The 26,081-nt window shown below is 47.5% G+C and overlaps 2 protein-coding genes across 14 annotated transcripts in view; both read left to right on the top strand.

Moving 5' to 3' along the window:
* Positions 1 to 26,081, top strand: part of LOC144477212 (uncharacterized) — a 541,837-nt gene that overhangs the window by 326,796 nt on the left and 188,960 nt on the right. The gene's annotated exons all lie outside the window — the stretch shown is intronic.
* The window catches only part of LOC144477208 (homeobox protein abdominal-A homolog), a 75,214-nt gene that overhangs the window by 3,755 nt on the left and 45,378 nt on the right, over positions 1 to 26,081 (top strand). For both annotated transcript variants that reach the window (XM_078194727.1, XM_078194726.1), the window contains exon 2: positions 8,567 to 8,599. In XM_078194727.1, the coding sequence (XP_078050853.1) occupies positions 8,567 to 8,599 (33 nt within the window). The remainder of the gene's footprint in view (positions 1 to 8,566; positions 8,600 to 26,081) is intronic.

Raw genomic sequence — 26,081 nt, 5'->3', positions numbered from 1 at the left:
TAACCGGTGTTACTTTCCGGCGAAGGTTGTCGTTTTCGAAGTCGCACCGATAATAACGCAGTTCAATCAGAATGTTGATCTGGGTAATTAAACTATAATCTTGATCTGGGTAGCTAAATTGCTAGCCGGTAGTCTTGTAAGAGCAGCTTGATCCGGAACCCGCGAGATCCACTTTAGAAGCGGTCTTGTCCCAGATATCTCTCGGTTCCGTCGCTTTCGGTTTCGGCCTCGCGCGGCGAGTAGCTCCCGGAGCTTTTCGCCGATCAAGTCGAGTGGAATTCCGAAGGCGTTAAATCCACCGCGAGTGTCGTTTCGTAGCGAGCACTCCCACGGAGCGGCGGGGTCAGTCATTAAACCGCGTGTATAGCGATTACAATGGCTGTTAAACGGTCCGCTAGCGTTTCCGCGCGGAAGATGCGGCGCCGCCGATAAGCCCCGGTGATGGATCGCGCGGTATTGGATCGCTGGATCGTGTCGGCTCGACGTGCGGAACGATTCGAATCAATAACAGAATTAGCGTTATCAAGATCTAGCGATTCGAGCGTGTAGCGTCGACTACGCGTCGTCGCCGTCGTCGACCGTCGGACGCTGTCCTCGACGGCCTCGGAGTTCGAGCGTCGCTTGGAAGCCAGAGTCGGACGATCGTTAAATAATAATTCGGTCGATTAAGGAACATAGCCGCGATTTTAACTAATTAATAAACCGATAAATTACGGTTCGACCGAGGTGCGAATTTATGATTCGGCGACGATAGGTGTAGCGGAGCAGTTTTTTCTCGCTCTGATCTTTATTCCACGCAGATTTCTTTCGCCGTTTCTCTTCCGGCAACGAATTAATAGAGATTTCATTAATTTAACATCGTCGGCTGAGAAAAACCTACAAATATGCTGATCTAAGCAGCAGGCAACATTTGAATGTCCTCGACAGATCGAAACTGACCTACGGCACACGTGTTTATGGTTATTCTTTTGGCCGTCGAAGAGGGAGCGCAGCTCCAGGATCCGAAACTTTTGCGAATATCTGCGAAGTCGATTCATCGGAGGCGTTTTCTCTTGCGCCGATTCATACGCGAACGGTCCTTCGAGTTAATTATAGCGACGCGTTAATAATACGTTACCCTTCTCGCGGATGAATCGGCTCGCTCGCCGGTTTCGTAAAGAATTCCGCCGAGTCCGTTATCGCCACGATTTCTAGTCGGCCGGATAATCGTATCGGTTTAATTAATATCGCTGTTCATTAATCACGTGGCGAGTTGCGGCTGAAACGTCCGGCGAGACGGTCCGCGGCCGATAATCCGCTTCAAAGTTAATAAGTCCGGCGTTAATTCCGGGCCGACGGCGGGCTTGATAGATAACGCGCGTTACTCGTCCATCGGCGATACGTTCCGGGGACCGTTTGTTTGCAACGATTCGTTGTAAACATCCGTCGCGCGCGCGCCCGCCATTCGAAAATAAACGCTTCGCGTGGCACAGACGGCACAGTCGCTCGTAAAGCAACCGGCCATCTTAGGCTGCCCCGGGGACTCTGATTGGAATTCGAAACGAATCGCCAACGACCTATCGCGGTCTTCGCGCGGATTCCGCGTCGATTCCGTGGCCTTTAATTACGGATACTCCTTGGAATCGTCGAATTTCAATGTAGAACAGAACAGTAGCCAGTAGCAGCAGCGCGGTCGCGACTTTCTATCTTGCACGCGTTTGCGATAAATATCGGCGGTCAGATGGATTTAATGCGCTGTTTTACTCGCCTCAATTTGTTGACATTCGCCGGAAAAAAAACTGAACTCGTGCTAGACTCTCATTTGCTGCAGAAAGTTTTATCTTGCATCGAAGTCTGCAATTCTAATCGTATTTTATTAAGTGGCACGTTGCGCTACGTGTTGATCGTCGGCCAAGCAACCTGAAAGATCGCATCGGATCAATTCGTCGAATGCAATGAATTAGTTTCATGACAGTCCATCGATCTTCTCGCGGCTAGTGTATGAATCTGGACGAATTAGCCCGGTTCGTACTGGTGCATGGCGGCGTTAATGAATGAAAGATTTCGGAATCGCGGAGAACGGAGTTGGAAGACGACAGTGTTAACGTAGCGAGCACAACGGAATCTATTATTAAATGCGTCCAGAAAGCGTGGGAGAGGCATGCGCCTTTTGTGTGTGTATGCGTGTGTCTCTGTGTGCGTGTGTAAGCTTAAGCGATTCCACGTAGCGTGCAGGATTTTGCAGAACAAAAAAAGCACTGTTAATAAATGTAATTATTCCGAACGTGCTGATCGACGGAAGATACTATCGGAGACAGGGCAAGCTGCTAAATATTCATTTGATACTGGCTCCGTATTAACGTTTACTTTCCCGGAATAGAATTCCCCGCGAAATCTCCATAACATTTAAGATGCCCGAATATTTTCATGACTAACTCGACGACGGGGCATTCTGGGAATCGTGTTGGTGCATTCTTGCGGCGGACAATCGCGATCGAATAGTTCGGTCGCAACAGAAATTCTCTCGACGCGCGCGGTTCGATTGTTCGTTGTCTTTTTATGCGGCAGCTTGTTTATCACAGTCGACGGTGTGTCTCGACGAGCACGTTGATTAGGACGAGCGCATCTCCGTATTTCATCGCGTCGTACTCTGGTACCGTGACTCTCATGTAGTTTCATCGTAAAAGCGCATTGAAGTCAGCGCAATGCGCAGTCTCAATGTATCACACAGATTTTCTCAAATATTTCACTTCAACGAGCTTCTTTATCTGGAAGATGTTTGTTCAATTTTCATCGTTATGAAGCATCCTATTTAATGCCAGTTTACATAAACATTCGTTATCTGGTTCACGTGATTAAGTTCCTCATAAATACCACCACGCCGACAACGTTGTCCTCGTTTTCGCAGAACGAGAATCCGAACACGGTTTAGCTCGATTCGCATCGAGAAAAATAATCGAGCCTTTTTTTTTTACCACAATTGAATCTTTGCCGAGTGATTCGAATTTTCCTCGTTGGTTTTCGTCCAGAATCTCGCTTCACGTTCCCAAGAATTCCTGCGAACGAGAGCTCTCAATTTACCTGCAGCAAAACGCAGCTTACAGCCACCGCTGTCGAAAAATAAATTTGAATCCGGATTCCACGTACAAGTTTATCCGTTCGAAAATCTCGAGTCGCACACGCGGACACTAATTAATCCCAAAAACCCGAGGCGGTCGAGCCGAGGCGAAGAAAGCGATCAAAGGGTTCGGAATGGACAAGCTACCTTGCAGACATTGATCCGGCAGGCAGCGTTCGCTTATCGAGACGATCTGAAAGAGCTCTCGACAGCGGCGACGATAAATTTCCGGCAAGTTGGACTTCCTAGGCCGTGAGGAAGTCGGCCGGGCGGTGTTCGTCGACGTTGATCCGGCAGCCGGCGTGTTAATTCGCGCGAGCCTCTGGTCGACAAGCTCCTATACACCGGCCGGACCGATTGGAATGCTAGTCCCGGCCCTCCATTTTGGATTTACGGGAACAATAGGCGCGCACTCGGAGCGTGCTCGCGACGCGATAGGCGGTCCCTGAAAAACGTCTCGTCGCCGCGTTTCGCTCGACCAGCTATTTCTCCGTGTTCCGCATAATGCATTCCGCGTGCGGCCGGCTTTGTTCGCGGACGTATTAGCTCGGACAAAGTGCCGACAGCGTTCTAACGCGTGTATTTGCGGACCGAGGAAACTCTCTTTTTCACCGGCGTGTGTGGAGGCGAGAGCTGTATTTTTAAAAGCCACGTCCCCGCCGCCATTGTTTCCGCGCGGCTCGCGATAAATTCCGCGGCGGACCTTCGTCTCCCGCGTGCGCGCTGAATTTAATGAAAAGAAGCGCGTCCAAGGCTCCGCTCTCGCGCGCAGGCGACGCTCTCGCGCGAAAATAAACTCTACGAAAATAATTGGCGACAACCGATCGGGGGTACCCGAAGGGGACGGGTATTTTTATTGCAGTCCCGAGGAATTCCGAGGGTCCCGAAAAACCGGGGACCTCCGGCGGATCTACCTCTGTACCGTCTCGTCGACGGTGCCGGACATCTCTTGGTTATTTCGGACGTTCTTACAGTCTACAATTTTTATTAATTCTTCAATAGATGTGTAGTCCAGTATTATGGATTTGGAGCAGCTAAGGGATAGTTTTCGCACGATTCTTCCTCCATAGTGTCTCGAAGACGATCTCAGACACCTTGTATTGCCTCGAAAAATTTGTTGTCAGTGTTGTCGATCTTCAATCTTCAATTTTTTAATAGATGCGTGGGCGTTGTTATTGATTTAATAACTTAAATCGATTCGTTGTTATTAATTGTTTCCATGATCAATTTCCGAAGCGTGACATTTCGTTCACGAATTTCGAGTAACAGTGAATTAGTCACGCTCGGTAACGAGCCATTACAGGATCGGGCAACAGTGTTCAGAATCGAGAGGAAAGTGAACCAAGAGATAAATTGACGATGATTCACGATCTCGGCGAGTCGACCGTAGTCGCGAATGCAAATGTCGCGCGGCGTTAGATGCTGAATTACAACACGGTGAACCGTAAACACGTTCTTCCTCGTGCCAGAGAGACGCTTCCTCGACTAAAAGGATAATGGAAAATCGGTGATCCACGATCGCCGGTGTTCGCCGTACGAAAATCGAGGCGAGGGTATCTTTTTCAGTGAACTCGAGTCGGTTAACCGTGAATTTACCTTCCGGGGATCGTGGAAATCCGTGGAAGTTTTCCACGGCCGGGAATCAAGTAGAATGGATGCGTCCCGGAAAGAAAAGAGAAAAAAAAATAAGAAAATAAGTCGAAAGTGTGAGATGTGGTTTGGGTCCGTTGCTTGGCTTCCTTCCACGGTGGAAAATGGAACTGGCGGAGAGAATGCGCGCGTTGTACGCGCGCACTTGACCGTATCTTAACGCATTTCTTTTCATTTGGTTCGCCGGTGGGCTTTCGCGAATACGGACAGAGCGGCGCAACGCGATTTCTATCGGGCCGCGGCTATCTTAATTAACTTCCATTTCGTATCGTGTTATTGCGCTATCGCGATAGATTTCTTAATCGTCGCCAGTTTTCGATACCGTGAATTATAAGCGTCGGGTTCGGGGATCCCCGCGGACATTACCGATGCTTTCCAACGTGGAAAGTCGATTTACGAGACACAAGCGGAGATTAAGAATTACATTTAGTTATCGCGTCGGTCGCGATTTAGTTCGAAACTGTCACTGAATGGCATAATTAGAGGTGACCTTTCTCGTTCGCCGGCGAGTTCTTTTCTATCCGCACCCAGGTTCGTAGCTTTTATCGAGTCGTTTATATAACGACAATTTCTGCCGTTTTAATCAGTCAAGAGTTGCACAAAGTACTCGGAAATCGTCCGTCGAAAGCAAGGTCGCAACGGGTGCATGCTTCGAGAGTTTCTCGAGTAGTCGGAGAGAGAGTTGGTCTACCTGCAAGTTTTCGGGAGTCGAACGCGGCACATCCGGTGCAGCGGGCGCCCATTGACTCATCGTCGGGTCGCAAACAGCCCCGAAGCTGGTGGCAATAAGGCGGCGAAGGTTTCCCGGGACAATGGGAAGAGTCGAGTGGACAGTAACGATAATGGCGCGGCCATGATTTCTCGCGTCCGCCAATAACTCGCTCGAACTATAACGATCTCATCGGCCGGGCAGGCTATAACGAGACCGCCTCGAAACGTATACTATGTATATAGCGTGCACGTCGCGAACGCTGAAATTTTCGCTCGAATTAACGTCCTCGGATTTCAACCGATTCGAAATCACGCGAGGCGGATCCTCTTCTTCGCGGCGAGCGAGCCCGCTCTCTCCGCGCCGATCGGATATATTGCGATGAAGCTGTAATCGTCCGGTATGCAAATTATTTTCCGAAGACCATTCCGCTATCAACACCTCGCCGTAATGTACCCGACAATGTATATATTCCCCGCGCTTTCGCAATCGACTATTTTTTCTTTCTCTCTCGCCGCGAAGAGCTGCGGCGCTAGAGGATGCGTTCTAGCGATCTAACGCTGCCGTAAATCACGATCCAACCGGCTCGTCCCGTCGCGCGATCCAACTCGCGTTCTCATCTTCTGGAAAACGCCTCGAGCTGTGACGGTACGAGCGGAGAGAATTTCTCGTGCGACGGTGAAGAATTTTAGGCGGATGAGTCGTCGGAGGAGGCTGTTTTATTCTTCGAGTGTGTCGATGATTTTGTTTAATTTTTCGCCGTTGATTTATTCTCGCAGCTCGGCTCCATATTTGCTAGTTACCTGGTAAACGTAATACGAGCTGATTAATTCAAAAGAATATATACACTCTATTCAATTATATATTCCATAAATATTGGAATAAAATATGCAGAAGATCGAATGTACCTAATTAAAGTAATTTTGCAACAGCTAGCAGATTAAGAAGCAAGAGCTTGTTTTCGAGGACTCGTTCATTTTCATTCTATTACGAGCAACAGATTCCGGAGATGTTCGTCCAGTAGCGACTATTACACTGTGCCTCTTCCCACAGTACCACGAACAATTTTAATAAAATAATGTATCGCCATTGACTCCTCTTATCTGCTCGCCGTTCACATGGCGCTACCGGCTCTCGCCGCAACCGTGCAAGCTCCTCTGTCTAGTTATGATAAGTAGACGCGTCCCCCGATACGCCGCTGAGATATCGCAGCGTTTGTATAATAGAAAATTGAAACGGCGATCGCCGGACCTTCTTGCCCGCGATATAATTCGCGGCTAATAGGATTCTTTAATTATCTTCATAAATAGCAGCCGAACGCGTGCTCCCCGGGGTAATTTACTCCCGTAGTCGAAGCCGGGCGTTGCTCCTTTTTTCTTTTCCTCCACCGGCGCAACGCGCCGTCTTATCGGGCAACGTTCGCGAGAAGTGTCTATTCGCGATTCAATAAAGTCCTTATCTGGTTTACGAGTGCGTAAGAATAACTTTACGAGCCGCGAACCAAGGGTAGAGAGAGAGAGAGAGCCAGAGAGAGAGAGAGAGCTCCCTACGCGTCGCGGTAGTCGCGACACACTGTGTGTTGTAACCGCGGCACGATTTATTCGGATAAACGCCGCGTTGTATGGTCGGATAACGTCAGCGATCGGCCAATATAGTCGGATAACGTCGTTAATTGGAACGGGCCATGGTGGGGGGGGAATAAAGACGCACAGTGGAACGGCCTTACCGTATTTACTTGCGGAAGACGTCTCGCGGAGCGATCGCCTTGCTAGCGATACTTTTCACTTGAACTTTTCGTTGAAATTGTTTGAGCTTTTTATAATTCCTTTCGGAGCTACTGTTCTTATGGTTCACTTTGGAGTGATTATGGTTACTTATCGTTCGATTCGAGTCGTCAATGACGACCAGCTGTTAAGGTAGATAATTCTTCTTGACCATCGTCTATTAGTTTGTTCCTTACCATCACGCGCTGCAATATGTTTTAGACTGAGATCAAACTTGGACTCTACTATATAAATTATACTCATTAACGTGCTGTCTCAAATTATATCCTGAGAGCAGACTGCATAACGCTTGCCATTTCAATTAGCGTGCGTTTCATTAAACAGCAACGTTACCGTTGGTTCGCTTTTCTCTAAGTATCTAGATTCTGTACTAAAGAGCACTCGCTACGCACCAAAGACCACCCAGCCTCGCACAAATCAGAACAAACGCAGGGAAGCGAAGATTTGTAGTAACATGGTAGCAGAATCTCGTTACCTATAAAAAGACCTGGTAGATGCAATCGTGCTAACATCATGGTAGCATTTCCTGGGGTATTTCTACGTCACGGAAACTTGCTCCTAGTTATAATCTCGTAGATGCTGTAATTTCTCGGGGATATAGAAAGACAAAAATGCGTTTCTAATCCCTGTGGAAGACTTATAGCAGTCGAGGTGTAATTTACCGCTTTGTTAACGGTTTTTTTGGAGACGCTTTCGGAACGACAGGTGCTCCCTTTGATCGGACGGCGTTTGTAGATTGGCCGTTGTCTGTGTCGCGGTCCGTGGCCCAGAAAGATCGTCGCCAGGCCGGTCTAATCCAGCGACGTTTCTGTTTAATCGAGGGAAGACGACGTCGCGGGAAGGGATTAAGCCCGTTACGCTCGAACGTTCACGATCCGTTCGTCTAATCCCCGTTTCTAACGGCTGCGGAGAGAAGTTACAGCGGGAGAGCTTTGCGTGTCGAGCTGCCGCGAATTTCCTACTTTCTAATTGCGTACCCGTTGGAATAAGTTTCGCGTTGCACACGCCCGCCTCTGTCTCCCAGTTCCGCGCTTCTCTCTCTCTCCTCTCTGTCTTCTCTGTCTCTATCTCTCTCTTCCTCTCTCTCTCTCTCTCTCTTTCTCTCTCTGTCTCTCTCCTTCTTCGTTCTCTCTTTCGCCGATCCTCTCCCCGCCATCTATTTTTCTTTCCGCCCGCCCGGCCGCCATTGTCCGCGTCCACGGCGCCCGTTTATCCCGGTGCATGCGTTTCACGGGCGGGGTTAAAGAGCTCGATAATATTCGCATCGGATCGATTCGACGCCGAGACACTCTCTCTAATTACGATTCTTTCTATTTTTGCTTGCAGATTGGATGAGCCCGTTCGACAGAGTCGTGTGCGGTGAGTATTACCTTATTGTTACCCAGCGACCCGTTCATCGTTTAACGAAAACACCGTTTTTACGTAGCTTACCGATGGTTTGCTTTTATCAATCGCGATTACGCCGATGTTGGAGACGAGCGAATTTTCTGCGCCGATTATTGCCAGCCAGGTGATTTCACTCGAGCAGACTCGCAGTGGAAATAGTTACCGAGTTGCGGGAGGATGTTAACCTCTTGCTGGTAGAGGCAGCAGTAACGTTTAGCAGATTGTGATATAGAATAATATTTGTGTATAATTTAATTCAATTAATTCATATATTCAGGCGAATACTCGTTTTTTGTGACAACAAAAAGAAAACGTGACTTACTGGCGAAGAGTCAGTGAATCAGGTGAACAGTTTATTATGGAGACTTCTTTAGTCGCATTACTGTTCGCATTTAATAAATTACTAAAAGCTGCATGAGTGTATATATGTAAGTAAAAAGAGAATAAAAGCAGCAGTAATGTTCTAGGTCGTACAGGTTATCGGATGAAGTATCATCGAGAGCAAATCTTTGGGGTGTCTGTTACCGCGCGATTTTAATGGGAACGAGAGATTTGACGTATTATTCTAAAAGGTCAACGGCGTTTAAACCGTATTAGCGAGAGAACCGCTGGATAACGATAGCCGGAGCTGATCGGCTAATCGCCGATAATTGTAGCACTCGGCTGAAAAGCCATTTGCGCAATCAATAACCGGCGCGACGCAATTTACATGTTAAACGAGAGCCGTTTCGGGCCAGCATCGTATTTCACCGAGCAGCATATTTAAATCGGCGAAAGAACGGTGACACGCGGCGTCTCGGCGGTCGCAAAATCGGAGAAAGACCCGGAATCGACAGGACAATAGCACGTGGCTTTTAGACGCGGATTCGATTTACAATTCTAATCCAGTTCCATAATTTATCCGACCGTTTCTCGGGGCCGAGTCGCCGCTGCCGTGGTGGTGGAGGGGAGTTAGCATGCCGAGTGTCCTTGAAAGCGTGAAAAACTCCTCTTATCCGCGACGCATAGTCGGGCTCGCGCGTAAATCTCGGCGGAGGATCGTCGGCTGGAAGTGGTCAGAGAGAGGTAAAACGAGTCTCGGATGCGCGCGGGGACGAATCTGTTCCCAAGCGTGCTGCCGCCACATATGGCAGCCATATTTCCGAGTTGTAAGAGTCGCTTTCATTCACGAGGCGTTATCATGCGAGCCGGTTGCCACTTTTTCCTGGCTCCCATTACAACCGTCGCTCAAATTTCCGCCGGCAGACCCCGGGACCAGCTCGAGAAACTGGACGGAGGATGCGCCGGTCTTGCTCGGCGGCTCGCCGAATAAAGGACCCCGGCTGCCAAGATGGCGGACCATTGGTCACGGTTCCGACCGAGAACCGGTAGTCCCCGTTCTTTAACCCTTACGAGGCTTTCGAGAATTTCCTGTCGAAATTTCTTACTGTGCTATTTCGAGATCGACTCCTTTTTCGGATCGATCCTTTGTTGGCCTTGATTGTCGCTGTGTTATAGAGTATTTTAGTCGTAAGATGCAATGGAGCTTAACCGAAACCACGTTGACAATACAGTGTAGAAAGGGAAATAATGAGTGTGTAGATGATTTCGTGTTGTTTGGATAAAGTGAAGAACAAGTAGCAGAGTATCTATGTATGATAAAATGATGTGGGTATACAACGTAGTTGATTAAAACCAGTTTCCAAAGTTGTAAGTGAAGAGCTAGGGTTACGAGTTCGAGCCAGGCTAGCTCGAAGTCTTGGTATTCGAGAAACCTGTGTAGACAGTTTGAGTCTATCATTTCAATTTACGATTCATTATTTTGATTTATTTTTGACTCGAGCGACGGACGTAATCCTTGAAAAGTATTTTATTTGCTGAGATAGTACAGTAAAGCAATTTTCTCTAATATATCCCGACACTCTATCTATATTACATAAAAACAACGATACAGTAATGCTTGCAACTAAATGAAGCGTTATCACACGGTCCCGCTAAGTTTTAGTAGAAAAGAATGGAGTAAATAGTAATGTACTCGATGTATTGCTCTTACAAAATAACTAATCGTCACGCTTATCGAAGTTGTGTTCCCGGTGTGACGAAATAATTCGGCTAACAGGTTAATACAGTTTCCCTTCCGTAACGTCGCGCGAACTCGAGAGACTGAGCAAGTCATCGCGCTCATTGTCTCGCCGTCTATGCTCCTCCCAAACGACGCTCCGCAATCGTCCGCTAGGAGCGCGACGCCGAGGGTGTAACCTGAAGAACAGTTCAAGTAATCAAGGTCGCCATTGTATCATTGGACAGGGTCGGAAAAGGAGTACCAAAGGCACCGTCTGCCCGTAAAACTTGGCGCGAGGAGTTCGACGATAAAAGCATCGCGCTGGCGCATCGTTAAACTCTCCTTAGCGTCGCGTCGGACGACGGCAGGCCCGGCGAAATAAGTCGCTTTAAGGCTAATTCGCGCGTCAATTCGTGGAGCCGGGGCCGCCCGCCGATGATCTCGGCCCGGCCCGGCCCGGCCCGGCCCGGCCCGGCCCGGCCCGGCACGCCCGGCTCCGGGCGTCGGCTCTCGCTTTTATAAGATGGCGTCGTTCGCGGGTTCATTGCGGCGTAAAAAAGATGTCCTTGCGCGGACGTAAGCCTCGGAGAGAGAGACCCGCTTCTGTCGCCGAACTGTGTCAAGAAAAGTCAAGGGCACCGGTCGTTCACTCGATTCCTCGCAGCACGTGCCCGCCGGCGTGTGCGTTGTGTGTTGCCCTCCTCCCCCCCTTGTTCATTTATGTCAGTTGCGCATGCAAGAGGGACCTGTGCTGTGCACGGGCCGCGCGGGACCACACACCTGTCGTCGCCGTGATAGCGTTCGCTGCCCGCAAAACTACGTCCGCGACTATCTTTTATACGGCCTATTAACCGTTGACGGAGGGGGAGAGGGTGAGGAGAGCGAGCGCCGCTGTAAACAGCCGATTAGGCGAAATTAAAACCGCGGGCCCCGGTCACTGGGGGGAAGGGCTTATCGCGCGATGGTTTGTTTACAACGGAGAGGATCATAATTTCAAATAGAAACGCCGCCCGATTACGCCGCAGGAAGTCGGACGTCGTACGAGCGGAACAGTTATGTTGCTCGGTTAGGCCAAACCGTTCCCGAACGGACAATCGACCGTTCGCGACGATCGTCCACAGGCTGTGGACAACTTGTTCGGCAAGATGGTTGTTGAATTAATTCAACGGTCTGTCGGCTCGCGCGATCCTGGATTCGGATGATTCAGACATTTTAAAACGCACGGCATTCGGCTGCGGGGATGCTCGACCGTTCCATGGCCGACGAGGTGATTCGCTCGGTAATTGACTTTCAATTTCTTTGTAATGTTCTGCGGGAAATGATGAATCTTTGGAAACATGTATGTAGAGCATTTATGGGTACGTCACCTGGTTCATTATTGCAGTGTAATGGTTCGAATTCGATTTTTTCTTGCACAGTAACTCGCTAATATTCGGATACTTTTAAACACAGAATTACTTTTTTCAAATTGAATTTTTTGGAGACGTTAAAGGGATTATTTTGCTATACATTTATACACCATTATTCAGTAAACTATATTTTTGGATGGATAAGAGTCCATCTTAAAATCGCTGGATTTCTCACAGGTTTTGGTCGAAGGTCGCTGCGATCTACTTTTCGCTATCTTTAATTGTTCGTAACACAAAACAACGTCAACTAATTTTGATACAATTTCTAATGTTCACATCAATCACCGATATCTGCAACATGTCTTTCCTACGTTCTCGTTATCGGCTCAGAAGAATAGGTAAGAAATGGGAGCTTTCTCTACATTTTTCCCCTCCAATCTATTCTAATTTGAATCACAAACTACAGACACAAAGTAAAGATATCTACGAAAAACAGTTCATGGAAAGTCTGTTTTGTCCACTTTTAAAAAATTCTTTTTTAGGTGTCCGAATGGTAATTCGAGTTAATGTACATTACTAGACTATTTAAGTAACAGAAAAGGTGCAAAACGACGTTACATTATGTAATCGTGGCACCTGAGCGAAAATAAAAAAAAATAAAGAAACGACTAGACTGTTCATGAAAGAAGCTCAATTGTACAGCTTTAGGAAGGTACGAAAAATTGAAGCGTCTTCAGGAAAGCATCGTTGTCGCGATCAGATGACCGGGAATGATCGTCTATCGCGCGTTCAAACATTTTACAATTACCGGGCGCGCTTTATCTTCGCCGTAAAGCGTTTTATTTATCGCCGCGATAACTGGAGCGCGCACGTAGGATTTCGCCCGGTTGTTTCGGCAGAGCGTTGCCCGTGTCCTCCGCTCTCGGTAGCAGGAGCCAGAGCGCGCCCCCCGACCGTTCACAAATTTGAGCAAGTTCTGCAATTCGGGGCAACAAGCCATCCCCAGTTAGCCTTTAATCTCGCCGGTCGGGAAGCCTCTACCGGAACAACCGCTTCAAATTCGAGACCGAGCGGATATCGCGCAGACAAATCCGGATGGTGTTTTCGAAATGGGGCCGGCTGATTCCTGTCGCTAGTTTCGAATAGTACCCTCTATTTTACTATATACGTGTACACCTATATTTTGTAGAAGTTGAGGCGCGATTCGGTGCGCGTCAGCCGAAATACCTGTGGGAACGTGTCGCGCGAAGACCTCCAGGATGTTCGACTAATTGTAATTGAAGTTATGTACGCGAATCAACGCTTAGACCCCGGCCACGCACCATGCATTATGCATCGGTCGTCACGCGGCCGTACTTCTTTCTCCTCGATCGGTTTTGCATCGATAATCCCGGCTACGGGAGTCGCCACTTTGTCAACGGCTGACTCTGCTTGTCTTCGACAGCTAGTAAACCGCGGCCAGCGTCATTAACATTATCTGATTTCCTTCTTCATCCGCTTACCGACCGTATCAATTTGTCGGAATTAATTTGGAATCGCAACGCGCCAAATAAAACTGATATCGCTTAGATAGCAAAGGATTTTCTTCCTTGATTTCCAACTTCATAATTTCTAAAAGGGAATGACAGTCAAATATTAGAGACAAATTCCAAGTATTAACCCTTAATCAGTATTTTCGTTTTATTTTTCTACGTTAAAAGTGTCATCTCAATAAATTGCTTGAGGAGTAAAAGATTTTTCTGATAATGTATAGAAAAGAAATAATAATTTAAATGAAATTTCACTTTTAGGTGAATACATAGCGTTGCCGCATCGACGATGTTCTAGTAGAAAAAATTATATATAATCGACTCGAGATTTTTAGGGATGAGAAATGGAACGAGATGGCATAATTTAGTTAAAATCGCAGAGTGAGCATAGAAATAAGTAGCTATCGAACATCAGAAGCGAAATTTAAACGTCGAATCGATTGATTCGAATTTAAAGGGGGCAGTTTCCTCTTTTAATTTGGTCGGGGTGAAACGGAGCGGCAGGAACGTCAGATGATTCGTTCAATCGGGGGAGGAATCACCGGTTGAAATTCCGCGGCACTCCGTCGCGTTCGCTATAAAGTAATGCAAGAATAACACTTTGAATTCAACTCAAGCGCGTCATTCTTTCTCTTCCACTCGCTGCAATATCCGTCGCCGTGTCTATGGCCGTAATCTATCGCCGCTACGTGAACGTACTACGCCGTTGAGGTTGGGATCGGGATTGGCGACTGGGTGGCTTCGACGGCCAACACACCGACCCAACGAACCCGGCGTATCCCGTGTCGCCATCGGATTCAACACCGAAACAAAATTATATGCGCTCCTCCGCGGCGAAGATCGCCGCTGCAACCTTAGACGGAAAGGCTCCTCTCCGTTCTTCGGTTATTTTAAAAACGGAACTTTCGTGCGATGAGCGAAGAGAAGAGTCGATTTCATTCGGCGAATATTCATGAGAATTTTAATTGCGGAGGACGGTAACGAGTCGTTTGAAACGTGGCAGGCACACAATGCAAGTAATTACGTCGGTAATGGTACAACTGACTAATGTCCATTGTTCCCCGTCCGCGGTAATTTTCTTGAATTTTAAAATCGTTTCGCGAAACAAGCAACGCGAATTTCCCCCGTTTCTATCTCTGCTACCGCGAGCATTCGAAATACGTGGTTCGAACGTGTGCATACATTGATTGAAAGAAGTATTCAGCTCTTAAAATGCATCGACTATCTAAAGACTGCGCCGAACGACTTGAATTCTTTTTTTAGGCGATAGAAGCATCAGCGAATACAATTTGCAACATGCATGTGGGTTTATCGGGGTCTGCGAAATGTATTCCTTAAATTTCCGTTATAGGTTTAGATAAAACGGTTAAGAAACGTCAGTTGTTTTTATCTTTTCCTGCATGCCAAGTATTAGCAAAATTAAAGTAAAGTATTTCAGTCATTGTCTAGCGCTCTAATTTTATTTTAAAAGAACATTCATGTCATTCTGTCGAGTTTCAAAAAAAGTTATTCGATTTTAAGCGGTGTAATTTTGTCGGTGTAAAAATGATCATTGAATCGTGGAAGAATTTTTATTGTTGTTGCGGATGATCGAAAAATGTTGCGTGAAAATAATGACGCTGCGGGATTGAAAATAGATCCGCGGACGTTGCAATGAAAGAAACTGGACGCGACGAGGTGGTTCGCGGGCGAGAACCAGCCGGGAATTTCGGGCCACCCCTTGGGTACAAATAAGCGAATAAAAAGGCCGCGGGGATGAATTTATATGACGAGTTAACTTGTTCTTCTCGGTCGATATGACACTGGAATAAACGTCGGGCTGGAGGCGTTGCTCTCGCCCGTTTCTATTCGTCAACGGGCACTGCGGCGGAATATACGACGCGACGCCGGTGCACCCGGCGTAAAATTGGGAAAGAAACGCATCCATTTTATAACACAGAATTAAACCGGGGAGATACGTGTATCTAATCTGTCGCCGGTCGGTATGCGAACGTGGCGCATTTTGAGGTCAGGGATCGGCGGCCTGCTGATGGCTACCCGCGGATATTACTCCGCGAGAGTACGTTTTCTCTGCGGTCGGCTGCGTCGCGGCTACGTTTGGACCGCGACCAAAATTTCGCAGCAAACGAACTTATATTTTGTATTAAACGCCAGAGGGTGCGCCCCTGGCAATTAGGTTGCTCCGTTAGTCGCTCGACGGCACCGGTTTCTTTCCACGCGAAACAACCCCGACCAGCGCCTAGCGATACCTGCCAGCCACCGATAATTAAAACCTCTTTCCGCAATTTTGCTCGAATTTCGCGTCTCTGAAACTCTGTCGCCGAAATTGATCGTTCCAGATTCGTCGGAAGGGAAGTCAAGCAGTTTGCCTTTATTTTACGGTCCGAAGCGTTGTTGCTTTTCAATGAACGACGCCGGCAATAAACGAGCAAATTATTACAACTTAATTCGACATTAGCCGACAACAATGGCCGGTAAATCATTGTAAATTATCGCTCTCACAATTTCGCTTGATGAATTGATATTGCGATGCTGACACAATTGCCACGCCTAGTAGCGAACGCCGTTCGTTTAACCCACGGGCTCGTTCCGGCTCGAACAATGACGAGTAACATTTCTATAAATTGCTGGAAGTTCTACTTTAACTATTTAATAAACGCGTGGTGCGCGCTGCTTGAAAATAACCGGCGTGATTTACGTCGTCGTTGGATGGGAAACACGAGACGACGAATTGAATCGTTTCTGGTAATGTTGGAAAATTTTTGCTACGACCGAGCGGATCACAGGTGTAAAGATCGAAGCTTTCTCTTTCCAACGAGCCCTTAAAATTCGACGTAACATTTTTTCCGATCGTTTTATTCGACCTTGTACGTAGGGGTGCTATTGTGATATTTAAATATCTAGCTTTCGGAGTCATGGTGAATTTTGCACCTGGTTCCCGCGAATGGTGGAAAAATCGGTATGCAACGGGTTACATAATTCACTTGTGATTTCGGTGCCGTCCTCGGTGCCATGCCGTCGACACCGAATGTTCCCCAGTTTCACGACAAGGGAAAAAGACAGAAAGAGAAAGAGTGAGAGAGAGAGAGAGAGGGGCAAAGAGACAGTTCAGTGGCCAGCAAACGTCTAGCCGGGTTTTGTGTGTGCTCGGCTATCACGGAGATAATGTATAATTTATAAACAGTTCGATCTGCCGGCGACAGTGCGCCAGCGGAGCGAGCATTCTTGTTGGCTTACTCAGGGACTGTTCCCGGAGCGTGTTTCCGTGCTCCTCCACCCTTTGATTAACCCCCGCCGGCTTGCTGTGTCGTTCCTGGAAACGTTTACCTTCTGTGACTGCGCGGAAAGAAACGGTAATGGTCGAATCTTCCAAATTGCAGCCTGAAATTCGTTCTTTTTACCTTATCGTTGAGGCATTGGCCAAGTGCAAACGGCGGAACTTCCCAGTCCTCGGCCACACGATCGCGAAAGAAACCGAGGGAGACGGAGAAGGAGATTGGTGAAATCGCTGAAACGTAGATTGCGGTTAAGGCTCGCGCAATTATATTTATTTTACGCGACGACTGTTTACCGTTTCGTTGCACAATGGCGCACGAAATGGTGGACGGCCTGGATGGCTTCGAATACGTCACCGGTAATTCAACAAAACGACGGCGCGAGGCGTTTTGAAAAATTAAGATGCCCGATTTATTGGTTTTATATCGGAGATATTTACTCGAGCTCTGTCTAAGATTTATTTTGACACTTAATTCACCGAAATAAGTTCTTTCAGTAATTTTTATGATAAACTCGGTAATTTTCTTTCAAATAAAAACTGTACAATTAATGGATTAAAAAATTGTCTGTAGATACAATATCAACTCTAAATTTATAAACTAATGAATCTGCAAATATCTTTGTAGGAAATGGACGAATAAACTGTCATAAAAATGGAGAAAGGTGGCAATAAATTAATTCTTGCCATTCTTATGAAGTCAGTCACTTTTAGAGCTCGATTAGGTTCAGTTTTAAGGGTGCAAAAATCATGTAATTCAATTGCTGGTTCTAAATTAATTTTATCTCTATTGCATCAAGAACACTAAAATACAAATAGCTTCCAAAGTATCTTTCCAACAAATTGGTGACTGAAGCAATGAAGAATCGCCTACAATTATGGGATTGCATGCATAATGAGCACCATTCGAGGGTCGACGACACAACGGAGGTCCACGTGTCCTTCCGCAACAGGATCTCGCGATAAACCCGCGGAGTTCGTGATCCACGAGCGATCAGCAGCGCCGACAAATGTCCAATTACAATTCCGCCGGTAAAAAGCTGTCGGCTTAAGCTCGGCCGATACAATAAAATAAAGCATCGAACGCGATCCGGGGTGTGCTCGCATGGAGCGCGCGATCCTCGCCACCCCGGCCGAGATAATGCCCGGGCCGGGCCTGTTTAATCTATCTCGTGGGCCGTAAACGTTCTGCATTTTGATGTCGGGGCTGAGTAGCCTGCGGATGTCTAGTTGGATTTCGGTGTGTACACGGGGGCTAGCACGAGATAATGTATAATTTATAATCAGACCGTTCCTCTGGCAACAGTGCGCCGCTGCACGGACTGAATCTTCCGCCCCAAAAGCCCGCCAACCCCTCATTAGCATTCGATGATGGCTGCCGCGTCCTGCAGCGTCCGTATTATCCCATTTCATCGTTCCAGCCTCCCCCACCTGAGCTTCAGCTCGTTTCCACCCGCCCTCTCATCTCTCCACCCCGGCGTCCCTCTAGCCAACCCCTATTTTACACCTATTCCGTCTCCCTACCACGCCGCCGCCGTTCCACGCCGCCAGGTATCCGAGACATCATCTCGGAAAAGAGTGCGACGTCGTTCGATATTTCGACCGGCTAACTGAATTTCCTTTTCCCGATGAGACTGCTCCTATCCGGCGACTATCAGCCGGGAATTTCGCAAGGTCGCGTCTAGATACCCGGAAACTACCTGTCCCGCTACCCTTTTTAGACATCTTTCCACGAGTCAGCCCTTTCGAAGGCGATCGCCCGATCGCGGAACAGCGTCGCTCGAACGAATTGTTCTAGTTCTAGTTGCCCCGAATCGCCTCCCCCGGGGCCTTGCTAGTCGGGGTGAACGGCGTTAGAGTCGTCGCAGGGGTGTGAGGCACGCTAGATCTTTCCGAGTTCGACGCCGTTGGAGGTGGATTCTCCGGTCTTCGACCGGGAAGATTGCTGATTGAGTCATGGCTCTGCGATCTCGGTTTTAACGCGTTCGCCGTTCGACGAATCTTATAAAATCATATTCCCTCGGTTCCCTCGGTTCAGGAAAAATCTGTTCCGAGCGTTTCCTCCAGTTTCCAATGCTCGTAAAGTAGTATGACAGAGCTCCATTTATACGAACTCGATTGCAGATAACCGGACCGTATTACCCGGTAGATTCGTATATTATAAGTCCGCACATTATCACGACTATTTCCAACTTTTCGCTCGTGTAATCGTGGTTCGCGTTCAGGCAAATGGATTTAACGAAATATTTAATTCACTTCTCAGGCGATAACGGTAGGTGTTCGCTGAATTGGAGCTACGCTCGACGGTAGTTCAGGTAATAGGAGTTCAGCGGAAGTTCCGCTACATCTGATATTGCCCGAAATTTCGTTGCAATAAATACGGTTCCGAACGACCGGTTCAGAATAAGATGTCGTAGGGGGTTGGAAGACGTTTCAGCTACCCGCAGACAGCCGCCGGATGATTCCCGACTGGAACACGTTTCCCCCCTCGTCCCGTCGCCTCGACCAGGGAAAAAGTTGATCGAAGGGTCGCAGGGAATTGTCGGTTTGGGGGTAGGAGCGGAAGGTGGCGGCGACCTTGGGTAGCCTCGGATAGAAGAGGAGGCGGCCGGGTAGCGGGCCAGGTCAGACCCCGGTGTTGTCACCGAGATTATTGAAACTGCAGTTTTATGGGCCTTAAAAGCAGTTTAATTGCTGTTATATAAGTGTGTTTATGCGCCGCCAGGTTTGGCCTCCGCCTGCGCCACCCCGAACGTTTATTTTATGGTCATACGACGAGCGTGGCGCGGTCTCGTACCCCGTTTTGTCGCGTGCCGAACCCATCATACCAGTCAAATCCGTCCGGGGTCGATTCTAAATGTCGCCGTACGTTCACGCAACCGCCTACTCCGGCCGTAAGAAAAAACCATAGGGGAGGGGGGAGGGAGGGGGGACAAAAAAGAGAGAGGAGCAGAGAAGAGACGACAGTGTCTCCGCTATTGGCCGAAGAACCATGGATGATACAGTCATCGTTGCGGCCGCCGCTCCGTGGAATGTTATTTTCGGTCGGCTCGAAGCGGACGCCCACGCGTTCGCACGGTTTTCCGTTTCCTTCGGCGCTCCAATTAGACCTCGTTAACGACGATACTCCGCGCCCCCCCTCCCTTTCTCCCTCCGTCACTCGTCCGCCGGTTTTATAAATTTCCGAACCGATAACGGGAAACCGGTATCGTCGACAAGTCGCGCGCTATCGACCGGCTTCCAGGCTCGAAGCTCGTTGGAAAAGCAGTTTGCGACCGCGACGTGCCTTCCGTCCCCGACCGTTTCCCTCCGTCCGTTCGCTTCTCGAACAGAAACGACATGTTTACTCTGACCGATTTCCTCGAACTGAAACCGAATCGACGACGGATCGGTCACGCCACCGCCCCGCCGACACGCTCTCCGCAGAGCCGCGGGATGATGATGATGATATGCAAACGGGCCTGTCGCGTGCTCCGTTACACGCCGTTACTGATTTCAGGAACAGCCATCGCTTCCTTCCCTCGCCGATTCGGTTTCGGCATCGATTCCGCGGCGATTTCACTCGAAACCGAGAACTGACGACGGATTTACGTTCTTTTTAATCATTAATACGTGTTTCAATAGCTCGACAGTCTTTTTGTTAATAGGTTAATAAAAGTCATGTTTGGAAGTCGATTTTCGACCATTTTTGGCAGCTTTTATCTTTACTGAATTTTCTCGATTAATTGGAAAGATTTAATTATAAATAATTTGCTCCATGCGTACCGTTAACGTTATAATTAAAATTTAAACATATAAACTATCTCAATTAAGATCAAACACGTATAAATAATTTTCTGCTAAAATCAAGGAACAGGATAAATATAGTTGATCCTACTTAATCTTCTATAAAACTGTTCGACGCTAATGCAAACTGCGAACAATGGCGTACAGGGAAATAATACCGTCAGCATTCGCTTTTTAACAATTATTGCTTAATATACCTTTCACAATCTGTGATTGGGTTTCCGAATGGCGTGAGACCGGCACAAAGGACTGGCATTATGCCCGGGTACGACTCGCCGCTCGGTTTTATAATTTTATTGGTGGCGGTAAACTATCGCCGGCACTGTTTCCAATAGTTTCAGTAATTGCCGGCATCAAATTAAACGCGTTATAATTCGCGTGTTCTTTTTCCTTTATGTTTGCTCAACGGGTCTCTGTTTCGCAGACCGCTCGGCCGCTGATAAGAGAGCGCGGCATTTGCATATGGAAATACACTACGGAAATGGACTCGAATATCGTTTCGTGTTTTTTTTTCTTTCTCTTTTTTTTTGTGAATGGTAAATAATCCATTAGAGAATTTGCATTTTAGGTGCAAAGAAATTTCACGGTGATCGCGGCGCGAGATTCTTCATGCATTATTTAGACGTTCGCCACGAAAATCCGAGCGTCGACGATTAGAAAATATTTTTTTGGCAGGTAGAAGCCTTCTCTCTCTCTCTTTTTCTCTCTCTCTCTCTCTCTCTCTCTCTCTCTCGATGGTGCACATATTTTCCTATTTCGTTGCGAGACCACGGGATAAATGATTAATCTACCGCACCTCTACAATAACTATAAAAAGGAATCACTAAGTGGTTCAATCGATTGCCACTAAATCGCTACAAAAAACCTCCTATTTCTTGCACGAATAGCAAGCCACGGATTAATTAATTTTATCCATTAACTTTTATATACTAACGCTAATACTAATACAGCTAATGGCTGTACTAATGCTTTATAAATCAAGCTGGCTGAAACAATCGAATCAAAGAAAAAGCTTAGTCGTCGCAACCGTACATTAACTTGGACTTTATTACTTACCCTACATCAAGCTTTATTTACTTATCTATTTATAGGCGGGTTAAACCCTTTGGTCAGATAAAAGATTTTGCAGGGGGCTGTTACAGGAGAAAACACTTCGAATCGTCGCAAAAACTAGGAATAAAGCAAGCACTTAATCCCATTAATTAAAAGGATAAAAAGTAATGGTCGATGAGAGTCCTGATGAACTCTTGACGTTACACTAATGGCATCAGAAAAAGGGCTATTAGATCGTACAATCTGTTATATTCCATTACTTTTAGTTTCGTAGTTTCTCAACGTAAAAGCTGGTTTCTTCGGGCAACCAGTCGTTGCTGAAGCGAACTCGTTGAAATTCTGTGTCGTCTTCCCGCAGAATAACGACCTGCATTTCACTTATTAGGGGCGCACAGAAATTTCACCGGATCGCACAAGGTCGCCCGCTTTCCTTCAGCCCTTTTTTACGGTTCCGTCTGGGCTCGGCTTTTTTTCTCCTCGGCCGAGTCGACGCAACTTTCACCGCACCCTTTTGTAGCCGGCCTGTATTTTTTAGCCGGTGTCCCTCAAGAAGCAGTAAAGTTTCACCCTATCCGTGGAAAGCCAGCCAAAAAGTCGATGACTCGCTCTGTCTCTTTCTCTCTCTCTCTCTCTGTCTTTTTCTCTCATTGTCCCGACGACCGTAAATCATCGCGTTTCTCCGGCCGGTGAAAGCGAAGCCTTTGACGTCCGTATCTGTCCCGGGAATCGATCACGTCACCGAATCGTCTGGCTTCTACCTGGCGATTGCCGTAATTCGGATTAGATAAACGCTAATGGACACTCTCGCGACGGTTTGCGACCTTGTTATTTAGTCGCTGGATTGAGTTCGTTTTATTGGCACGTACGACGTCGAGACGTTTTCGAAGGTTTCATTTCCTATTTTTCCGAGAAATTGAAACAGTCAGTCAGTCTCTAATAAACTATTTTTAAAGATCGGCTGAGTCGATTTCCCTTGAAATCATTATTCATGGTTGTCGGTGGTGATCGAGGTCTGATTCTAATGAGAAGTTGCAATTACTCATCTGGTACGAGAAGCCTGATGTCATTCCTGTTATTCTGGCTACTCCGATGAGGATGTAGATCGAATACTATAAAAATGACTGAAGTTTAAAACGGCTCTAAAAATCAATTATTTTAATGAAAGCTCCTCTATTGATTACTGTCGGTAAAAAATTTATCTTCAGATCGTAGACATTGCTCTACAAATCCGATGAATTTTGAAGCCTGATTAATCGAACTAATATTGACTGCTATAGCACATGAGCTATTTATCTCCTGATCGAATTGTTACTCCGTTAATCAGTGAATTTTGAAGCCTGATTAATCGAACTATTATTGATTGCTATAGCACATGAGCTATTTACCTGCTGATCGAATCGTTACCCGTTAACCAGTGAATTTTGAAGCCTGATTAACCTTCCGCGAACCAAGTGGGCTTAAATTGACTCCAGCGATTTCAAAACTGCAGTATTTTGTTATAAAACGGACGCGAGCAGCCTGGATTTTTAACAATAAATTATCATCCAGGTTACAAAAATCGACGGAACACCATTTCAATGAATATCGTTATTCAAATTATATATTTGTAGATGGATAATGTTCACAGTATAACGAACCGCGCCTGGTTCGCGGAAGGCTAATCGAACGTCGATTGCACGCACCGCTGCATCGGATGCGGGCACCCAAGTCCCAGAAATCCGATGAAATCACGAAACCTGGGTCCGGTCCATTACCCAACCGAGCGATCGAATGATTCGCGGTTATTAAATAATCTGATTCGCGGATCTGGCCAAATGGAGGAGCGGGAAAGTTATCGGCGGTTATAATCGTCCGTAGGAACGGCGATTTAACAAGTCCCCTCGGTGTTCCGCTTAAATACGTCCCGGGCACGGTGAATGAAACCGAATAAGGTCGGCGGAATAAATTCCGCTAATCATTGAAACAAAAATCATCCGTTGCCGGTGAAACAAGAGTGCATTATCCCCGATGGCTCTTGGTCGAAAGAAAAAGAGCGAGAGAGAGAGAGAGAGAGAACAGGGGGTCTTTGCGCGCAATAGATTGCGTCCCGTGGACGAGTAACGCGCGAGGAGGCTCGCGCACGAGCGTTCTAATTTATAAACTTGTTCACCGAACAGATTACCAAGGGGAGTCGGCAGCGCCGCTTGTGTCGCGGCTGATCGTATATTCCGCCGGTGCCATTTGCGCAACCCGAGGGAGGCTCGCCGAATGGAAAAAAAAGGGCGGGGGAGAGACAGCGGGAGAGGAGGTGAGCGAGAGGCGGCGAGGAGCGAAAGAGACGGGGTGAGAGAAACGGAAAGGGTAAAAGAGACGGAAAGAGTGAGGGAGACGGGAAGAGTGAAACAGACAGAAGGAGTAAAAGATAGAAAGAGTAAGAGAGAAAGAAAGCGAGAGAGAACGGAAAGAGTAAAAGGGGGAAAGGGAGAGAGACCGAGAGAGCGCCTCCGAGAGGAGAAAAAAGAAAATCGCAAACTGTGAGTGAGACAAAGAGCGAGGGAGGCGGAGAAAGAGAGAGAGAGGCCGAGGGGGGCTAGAGAGCAAAAGAGAGAGAGAGAGAATAAAAGATAAAAGGAGGCAGAGAGAGAGGAGAGAGCGACCCCGAGAGGAGGAAAAAGAAAATCGCGAACCGTAGGCGAGAGCGCCACGAGGAGAGAAACACGGACTCGGCGGATCCCGTTCCACCGGCACCGATAATTATCGGCGGTGTGGGCAAACGGGGAGGTAGAGAGCCACGATTTATCGTAATTACAACGGTGGCGCTATCTCTGCTCCTCGATAGCCGGTGGCGGCCACCATTTTTCCGACCGGGCCTCCTAGCGCGACCGACAAACTCGTATTCAACGACAATTTCTATATTCGAGGGCCATCTTTACTATCGGTCCGTTCCACTGTCGCCCATCACTGGCTACGCTTTAATCTTTGTCCGGGATGTTTCTTAAACTTGTTCTCCTGGATGCCTTCATCCTCCCGTTCAGCAGCAACCCTTTCGCGTTGAGCCTTCAATCAGGCGATTTTTCTTGTTTCCTGTTGATTAATACAATGTTTAGTGTTCAAGTCAGGCAGTGACAGAGTCTCTTAAATACAGGGTGTACATTTCTAAGTATTCCTGTTAAATTTCACGCTATTTAAATTTGTTTATTACATTGCTATGTATGTTATTTGACATTTGATAAGCAGATATATCGCGGTGAAAATCGATTCAATAAAGTCTATTTGTTATTAAAAATTGTTACGAATTTGGTAAAATTTCTGCAGAAGTTGGAAGAAAATTTCGTACAGAATGTGAAAGAGAAAATTAAAACACATAATTTCACAAGTATATTTTTACCGAGTACAGAATGCCGATATTCGTTCTCCAAGTTTCAAGAACAAGTTTCAAACAATTATGAATGATTCAGTGACTAAAATAAGTAGGCAGACGTGTGGGGTATCCTCGTACCAATGGCATGCGCCGGAAGTGGTCCCTACAATGCTCGCGAAGATTACGAGATTCGCAAAGTACGCGCGAAGAAGTCGATTCCAAAGCGAACTAAGACAAAGGAGACTAATCGCGCGTCGAACCGTCGAAAGTTTATTAACGCACAGATTTCCGAACGGGGTGGTACTCGCGCGTGCTGGAACCGTCTAATATGCGAAACGGATAAAATGGTGACGGAGTTTCTCGCCTCGGGTCCGTATTCCGCGCAGCGATTTCGGCCACGGAAGAGGACCGTTTCCTCCCCCCCCTCGGCTGAATTATTCCGTGGGATTCTGCTCTAGCCCGCTCGATACAGCGGCCGGGAACGGGCTCGAGTAAATATCCCTGGAGTTGGGAAGCGTTCACGCGCCAGCGAGATTGCAAAAGGCTGAGCCATTGTACAATGGGAGCGCAGTTCGGGTAAAATAGTGCGCTCCATGCGCCCGTTCGGCCGGCTCTCTCCCGGCTGCTAACAGGATTTCGTTGAAATACGATTATGCCCCGGGGCGAACGAGGATTGAGATAGCGGGAACGAGCGTTCTAATGAAAACTTAGGTTTAGAGGTTGGATCCTCGCGGCGACTTGCATACCAATGCCCGCTGGAAATTCACGGGGGCCGCGCCGCTCGAATTACCAGAAAAATAATCGGGCCCCGCCGGTTTTAGTTGTTCAAACCCCCCTCCCCCCTCCCCCCTACTGCCGCTCTCTTTCTCCCCCTCCGGGTAATTGCGGCTGTTTCGCGTTTCGAGAAAGCTGCAATTAAAAGCCGAACGAACGCGGTGGCTCGACAAGAGCTCCAATTCTTTTCGCGACAACGATCGTCGGATTTATTCGCGAGTAACTTCCGTTACCGCAGCCACCGTGCACCGTGTTTCAGCGCGAACGGTGTTTATGGTCACCGAATTAATGTCAATTAAGTAGTATGTA

This window comes from Augochlora pura, chromosome 11 (assembly GCF_028453695.1).
Source record: "Augochlora pura isolate Apur16 chromosome 11, APUR_v2.2.1, whole genome shotgun sequence".
Classification (NCBI taxonomy): Eukaryota; Metazoa; Arthropoda; class Insecta; order Hymenoptera; family Halictidae; genus Augochlora; species Augochlora pura.
The sequence above is the reverse complement of the archived record's forward strand: the minus strand, read 5'-3'. Positions and strand labels throughout refer to the sequence as shown.